The sequence below is a fragment of the Macrotis lagotis genome, chromosome X (genome assembly GCF_037893015.1).
Source record: "Macrotis lagotis isolate mMagLag1 chromosome X, bilby.v1.9.chrom.fasta, whole genome shotgun sequence".
Classification (NCBI taxonomy): domain Eukaryota; kingdom Metazoa; phylum Chordata; class Mammalia; order Peramelemorphia; family Peramelidae; genus Macrotis; species Macrotis lagotis.
The window spans coordinates 26,733,257-26,741,519 of record NC_133666.1 but is presented as its reverse complement, the minus strand read 5'-3'; the positions used below and the strand labels follow the sequence as shown (position 1 = coordinate 26,741,519).

At 36.8% G+C, this 8,263-nt stretch overlaps 1 protein-coding gene across 1 annotated transcript; it reads left to right on the top strand.

Moving 5' to 3' along the window:
• Positions 1-561: 561 nt before the first annotated feature.
• On the top strand, positions 562-1,500 carry LOC141498620 (olfactory receptor 5AR1-like). Its single transcript, XM_074201811.1, has one exon. The coding sequence runs from the start codon at positions 562-564 to the stop codon at positions 1,498-1,500; it is 939 nt and encodes a 312-aa protein (XP_074057912.1).
• The last annotated feature ends 6,763 nt before the right edge of the window (positions 1,501-8,263 follow it).

The following is an 8,263-nucleotide window of genomic DNA, read 5'->3' as shown; positions in this document are numbered from 1 at the left end:
GATAGTTTTCTCAACTACAAATTTCCTATTCCAATGAAATCCTAAATTCAGTTCACATCTACTGAATAAAATAAAATTTTAGGAGTAATTAAGTGTTTACTATATGCCAATGATAGTGCTAAAAGCTGGAGTTACAAATAGGAAAAAAGAGACAGTTCCTGCACTAATTGGGGGAGATAACACATAAAAGTAATGGCAAATGGAAAAGCCCAGAAACATAAGAGCCTAAGAGGGTCTTGAGGTACATCAGTACATCAGATAAGAGTACCCAGGTTCTACAGAATGTAGAGGGAAAGGCAAGAGGGCCTAATGATACAGTGGCAGGACCAATGATAAGATATGATGGCCCTTTATCTCATTGGAAGGACTTCTATCTCAATCAAGCTGTGCAAACAGCCACCTAGATGGGTTCTGAGATGGCCCAGACCAGGGGTAGGGAAGAAAGAGGTTAGGATGGAGGAAGGACATCTGTGGTTAATTTGGGGGAGTTTGTTCTACATTAACAGTGCTCCATTTGCCTCCATCCTCACCAATCCCATTACTCTCTCTTACACAGGGACCATGAAGAAGGGGAACCAAACATCCCCAATGGAATTTGTCTTCTTGGGAATCACAGAAGACACTGTTTGGCAAGGTCCTCTTTTTGGTATATTCCTTGTCATTTATTTAATCACTGTGTCAGGGAACCTGGGTTTGATCACTCTAATTCGGATCAACCCACGCCTCCACACTCCCATGTACTTCTTCCTCACCAACCTGTCTTTCCTTGACTTCTGTTACTCCTCTGTCACAGTCCCAAAGATGCTAGCTGACTTCTTGTCAGACCACAAGGTCATTGGTTTTTCAGCATGTGTGGCTCAAATGAGCCTCTTCATTCTTTTTGCATCAACTGAATGCTACCTCTTGGCATCTATGGCATATGACCGCTATGTTGCCATCTGCAGTCCCTTGCTCTATTCTGCCACTGTATCCTTAAAGATCTGTGTCCTTTTGGTGATTGCGTGCTATGTGGCTGGGTTGATCAACTCAATGATAGTGACTACCTCGACTTTTCTTCTCGACTTCTGCAACTCCAACATCATAAATAGCTTCTTCTGTGACGTTCCTCCACTGCTAGCCTTGTCCTGCTCTGACACCAATGTTTGTGAGCTCCTACTCTTTACTTCTGCAGGTTTCATCCAGATGAGTTCCTTGAGTATCATTGTAGTCTCTTATATGTTTATTATCATTGCCATCTTGAAAATCCGATCAACTGAGGGCAAGCGCAAAGCCTTCTCCACATGTGCCTCCCATATGACTGCTGTAAGTCTGTTCTATGGAACTATTATCTTCATGTACTTACGGCCCACATCTAGTTACTCCCTGAACCAGGACCGTGTAGTCTCTGTCCTCTACACTGTGATTATCCCCATGTTGAACCCCATCATCTATAGTCTGAGGAACAAGGAGGTGAAGGATACCCTGTATAAAGTTTTAACTTCAGGCTTGACTCAGAACTAGGAGAATCTGGGCTCCTTTCTCTTTTTGTTCAGATGCCCATTGTCAAGAACAGATTTCTAATAAGCAACATTCATAAGGAGGGGCTGGGGCTCTGAGATAGAGAATGGAAGGTGAAGGTTGTAGTTTTATGGTTAATTTAGTCTATGTAAAACAGTAATTTCCAAACCATTTAAGTGTGTGGGGCAGAAGTCCTCATAGACCACCTACTAAACCCTGCCCCATTTGCATAGCAAAGAAAATTCATCAAAATTAATAAGGACAAACAAATGGCTTCAGACAAATGAGGTGAGATTTATTTTGTGATAATATTATTTGTTTTAATTTCCTAACCTAGTTTTTATCCATCCCTAATCAACAAAGGTATATTATGCTATGTAGTCATGGTATGGAGGTGTTGAAGGAAATGTTGAAGGCTTGAAATTTATTTATTTTAAATTATTTACTTTTATTTTTGCAAGGCAATGGTATTAAGTGACTTGTCCAAGGTCACACAGCTAGGTAATCATTAAGTGTTTGCAAGGGACAGTGTTCTATCCACTGTGCCACCTGGCTGCCCCCTAGAAGACTTGCAAAGTAAGCCCTGAAAGGCAGGTTGCTGGAGAAGAAAGTATACTGAGGTTCTAGAGTCAGAGGAAATGGATTCAGATTTGACCTCAGACATTATGTGATCTTGGGCAGGTCACTTTGCCTCCTTGTGCCTCATCTTCTTAGTTCAGTTCTTAAGGAATTGCACTAAATGTCCTCTGAGGTCCCTTTAAGCTCTAAATCTATGATCTTATGATAGATAATCCAAGGTGCTTTAAATATAACTCTGACCACAAATTGTTTGTTACCAAAGAACCACTTCTTGACACTGGCAGTTACTTTTGTGACTAATCTCACTACATGAAATTTAGATCTGATTTCATCCTCCTGGCATTCAATTTCCCCTTGTGAAAATTATGGATAAGTCATTATTTTCCCATTCAAAGACATCTCACTTAAGCAGAGTGGCCGTATCATTATTCCCCAGTATCAGTATTATCACATAGGGAAGGCATTAAGATTCAGACTCCCTGGGGCGGCTAGGTGGCGTAGTGAATAAAGCACCGGCCCTGGAGTCAGGAGTAACTGGGTTCAAATCTGGCCTCAGACACTTAATAATTACCTAGCTGTGTGGCCTTGGGCAAGCCACTTAACCCCGTTAGCCTTACAAAAAAAAACCTAAAAAAAAAAGAAAGAAAAAGAAAAAAAAAGATTCAGACTCCCCAGGGGAATTATGGGAATATGACAATATATTAGGACTTAGAGGAGCCCAGATCCCAAACACTTCAGTAAGACCTAAAAATGCACCAGAAAGAAACAATTATTAAAAAACAAAGATAATTAGCTGTAAAGTCTTCTACATAATTCAGGTCTGTTTAAGAGACCACCAGACTCCTGCAGAGGCATGAAGGGGAGATAAAACTAGGGTAGGTGGAAGGCAAAGTACACATCTTGATGACTTAATAAGAAATAAGGACAGAGCAGCACAGAGTAAGGCAAGGTCCCAATCTGCAACAGGAAAGAGGCTAGAGCAGTGCTCTAGGCAATCCAGAGACTTTATCCACTTTATCCAACCCACCTTCAGTCCGAACTACAGCAAGAGATAAAACCAAACATGACCTGCAGAAAGCAGGATCTAATCATCCTCCAGACCCAAGTTCAAGCAGAGCCTAGCCCCACTAGCCTGGAGAAATGGAGCAGAATGTAAACTAAGCAAAAGCCCCCAGATGAAAAACTAGAACTATGGGTAAACCGAAGAAGATATCAAGCACAATGAAGAAATACCTTGGACTAAGTGAAGACGAGGGAGCAGTCAAAGAATAAATCATGGGAACAATCCATCATTTCATTGAGGATAATGACAACAATGAGATAACAAATCCTTAGGGAAAAATTTATATCTCTTGACACATTCATCAATAACAAAAAAGAACAAATCAATGAACTGAACATATAAATTAAAAAACACTAGTAAAGTAACCAAAAAGCTCCCCCAAATTAACACCAAATTGGAATTCTGAAAATCAAAAAGGAGATTTTAAAAGTTCAAGAAAAATAAAATCCTAAAAACTCACTCACATTAAATTGATAAATAAAATGAGGAGTTTTTAATGAGGAGAATAAAATAGATAAACAACTAGTCTAAACAGAGTCAGAGAGAGAGAGAGAGAGAGAGAGAGAGAGAGAGAGAGAGAAATCCAAATCATTTGTATTCACAACAGAGGAAATAAAAAGAAACTATCAAAGTATTTTATTAAATATATGCCGTTAAAAGTGAACTTAGATGAAGTGGCTGAAGATTTAAAATACTGACATTAGCAGAAGAACACCCCATAAATGAACTCTGAAGGAAAAAAAAAAAAACACTTTAGGTCCAGAAGGATTTGCAAGTGAATTCAAGCAAATGCTTAAAGAAAAAAAGTTCTAATACAACATACACTATTTCCAAAACCAGAACAAGAAGTGACCCTTCCAAATTCTTTCTATGACACAAACAGGGTCCTCATACCTAAACAAGGGAGAGAAAGAGAAAGAAAACCTTAGAAGAATATTCCAAATGAATACTGATATAAAACATTAAATAAAATATTATCAAGTAGGGCAAAACAAAATATTGAAAATATTATACACTACCTAGAGAATCCCAAGAAATCATCCAAAAAACCTACTGGAAACAATTAACAATTTTAGCAAAGTTGCAGGTTATAAAATAAACCCTCATGAATCCTCAACTTTTCTATATCTGACTAGCAAGATACAGCAGGAAGAGCTAGAAAGAGAAATCCCATTCAAAGTAACCTCAGACAATATAAAATACCTGGGAGTCTATTTGCCAAGGCAGACTCAGAAACTTTTTGAAAACAATTATAAAACACTTCTCAAATAAAATCAGATTTAAATAACAGGGCAAACATCAACTGCTCACGGATAGGTAGAGCTAATATAATAAAGATGACAATTCTACCAAAACTAAACTACCTGTTTAGTGCCCTACCAATCAAAATTCCAAAAAAAATTACTTTAATGAGTTAGAAAAAGTGGTAAGTAAATTCATATGAAGAAATAAAAAGTCAAGAATTTGCAGGGATTCAATGAAAAAAAAAGTGCAAAAGAAGGTGGCTTAGCCCTGCCAGATCTAAAACTATATTATAAAGCATCAGTCGTCAAAACTGTCTGGTATTGGCTAAGAAACAGAGTGGTGGACCAGTGGAATAGACTAGGTGCAACAGCAGGAAGCGATCATAGTAATAAACCCAGAGTCCAGTTATTGGGATAAAAACTCTCTCTTCGATAAAAACCGCTGGGAAAATTGGAATTTAGTATGGAAGAAACTTAGATTAGACCAACACCTCACACCCTATACCAAGATAAAGTCAAAATGGCTACAGGACTTAGACATACAAAACAATATTATAAGCAAACTAGAAGATCAAGGACTAGTTTACATGTCAGATCTATGGAAAGGGGAGCAGTTTATGACTAAGGAAGAGATGGAGAACATCACTAAAAACAAACTAGATAATTTTGATTACATTAAATTAAAAAGCTTTTGCACAGATAAGACCACTATAACCAAGATCAAAAGAAATGTAGTAAACTGGGAAACAATTTTTACAATTAGTGTTACTGACAAAGGACTCATTTCTAAAATATACAGAGAGCTGAGTCAAATTAAAAAAAACAAGCCATTCCCCAATTGGTCAAAGGATATTCAAAGGCAATTTACAGATGAGGAGATCAAAGTGATCCATAGTCATAAGAAAAATTGCTCTAAATCATTACTTATTAGAGAAATGCAAATTAAAGCTTCTCTGAGGTACCACTTCACACCTCTGAGACTGGCCAATATGACCAGAAAGGATAATGATCATTGTTGGAAGAGTTGTGGGAAATCTGGGACACTAATGCATTGTTGGTGGAGCTGTGAACTCATCCAACCTTTCTGGAGAGCAATTTGGAACTACGCCCAAAGGGCAACAAAAATGTGCATACCCTTTGATCCAGCAATACCACTACTGGGTCTATATCCTGAAGAGATGATGAAAAAGGGTAAAAACATCACTTGTACAAAAATATTTATAGCAGCCCTGTTTGTGGTGGCAAAGAATTGAAAATCAAGTAAATGTCCTTCAGTTGGGGAATGGCTTAGCAAACTGTGGTATATGTATGTCATGGAAGACTATTGTTCTATTAGAAACCAGGAGGGATGGGAATTCAGGGAAGCCTGGAGGGATTTGCATGAACTGATGCTGAGTGAGATGAGCAGAACCAGAAAAACACTTTACACCCTAACAGCAACATGGGGGTGATGATCAACCTTGATGGACTTGCTCATTCCATCAGTGCAACCATCAGGGACAATTTGGGGCTCTTTGCAATGGAGAATATCATCTGTATCCAGAGAAATAACTGTGGAGTTTGAACAAAGACTAAGGACTATTACCTTTAATTTGGAAAAGCCTGATATCTTATTGTCTGATCTTGTTATCTCTTTATACTTTATGTTTCTTCCTTAAGGATAGGATTTCTCTCTCTTCACATTCAATTTGGATCAATGTACAACAAGGAAACAATGTAAAGACTGGCAAATTGTCTTCTGTTGGGGTGGGGGGAGGAAAGTAAGATTAGGGGAAAAATTGTAAAACTCAAAATAAATAAAATCTTTTAAAAAAGAAAATAGTATACACTATTACTAGGTTTGATTTGTGTAGGAATTCAGGATTAGTTCAATGTATAAAAAATTATAAATATAACAAAAACAATTAAAACACATATTACATAAATAGATATTAAAAGACTTGACAAAATCCAATACATGTTACTGTTCTAAAAACACTTAGAAGAGGAATTATAATGGATTAGCAAATGCCATATAATATTCCAGATGTCTAGTTAAATTAGAAAATGCATATGTAAGCAAATTTCAAATTCTATCACATTGGCAAAAATAATAAGGAAAAGGAAAATGCCAATTGCTAGAAGAACTATGGGCAAAGAGGCAAATGCACTGCTGGTGGAGCTATGAATTGGTCCACACGTCTGGAAAGCAATTTGTAACTAGGCCTCAAAAGTCACTGTGATGTACATATCATTTCACCCAGTGCATCACTACTAGGCTATATCCTCAAAGAGATCAAAATATAAGAATGAATTCATATATGTAAATTTATTTATAGCAATTCTTTTTGTAGTAGCAAAGAACTAGAAACTAAGGGAGCATCTATCTCTTGGGAAATGGCTAAACAAAGTATGATATGTGAATATAATGTAATACTATTGTTCCATTAGAAATGATGAAATGGATGGTTTCAGAGAAATGTGGGAAGACTTGATGCAGAATGAAGTGAGCAGACCAAGGAGAACAGAAAATTATAAAGAAAAACAACTTTGAAAGACTTGAGGAATATGATCAAAGCAATGACAAACTACAGTCTTGGCATAGAGAGGGTGGACTCAAGAACTAAATGAAACACTGATTCTCAGACACAACCAATGTGGACATTTATTTTGATTATGTATATTTGTTCAGAAGTTTTTGTTTTTTCTTTTTGGTTTCAAACAGAAAGAGTGGGAAAGTGAAGGGGTTAAGTATTTGAAACAAAAGAAAGAAAAGAGAGGCATTGAGGAATCTTTTCTAAAAATGCAGAAAGGAGAACAAAATATAAGCAGGACAGGTGTGATGTCAGATTGAACTTATTGTATACTTAAAAAGAAAAGAAAACTATGCACAAAAAAGACCTGCAATTTCATGTACCATCTTCTTTTTCTTTTCTACTATGTCTGTGGAAATGTCCATTTCATTTGGTATTCAAGTTCAGAATAAAAGTGAAATTAAAAAATACAGACTCCTACATGCATTTCCTCTACCTTTGGGCTCAGTGACACACCCAGGCACTTAAACTCCTATTTTGCACTTAAATCTTCTCTAATCTACCCTCCAATTTTCATTTGCCTAGGGTCTTATTTTCCCAATATCACTTGAGAAAAGTCTTGGATTGGGAGTTATAAGATACATAATTTTTTTCCTCATCTCTGCCATTCCCTTGCTATGTGACTTTAGGCAAGTCACAGAATGTTTCTGGGATTTCTCATCAAGAAAATGAAGATGTATAAGTACATATATATATATATATATATATATATATATATATATGTATATATATTGGATTATCTAGTGTCTGTTATAGGATCATAGATTTAAACTTAAAAAGTACATTAGGAACCACATAATCTGCCCTTATTTTATTTTTTTAAATTTTCTTTAAGGTAATGGGGTTAATGACTTGCCCAAGGTCACACAGCTAGTGTCTGAGGTCCTCCTGACTCCAGGGTCAGTGCTCTATCCACTGTGCCGCCTAGCTATCCTCTGCTCTTATCATTTTACAACAAACTCTGTATCATCTTGGAATTGTTTAAATCCTAGTAAGGGAAAGTTAGTTGTTAGGTATGAGGATATGGTGATGGTGTTGGTTCAAGATTTAAGACTCTGTTTCAATCCACTTAGTTAAAGAAACATGTATGCTATCTGCTTCTATCTTGCAAAAGTGTTCTGAGGATAAAAGTGCTGTAACAAATGTAAATGTGTTGGGGTAGGGGAAATTGTTATTGGTTTCTCAGGATGCTAGGCAATATACAAATACAAGACCTTAACACGATTCTAGACAAGCCACTTCATCTCTCTGTTTTCCACCCTCATCAGTTTTTTTCTCTGTAAAATGGGTATAAAAATACTTGCATT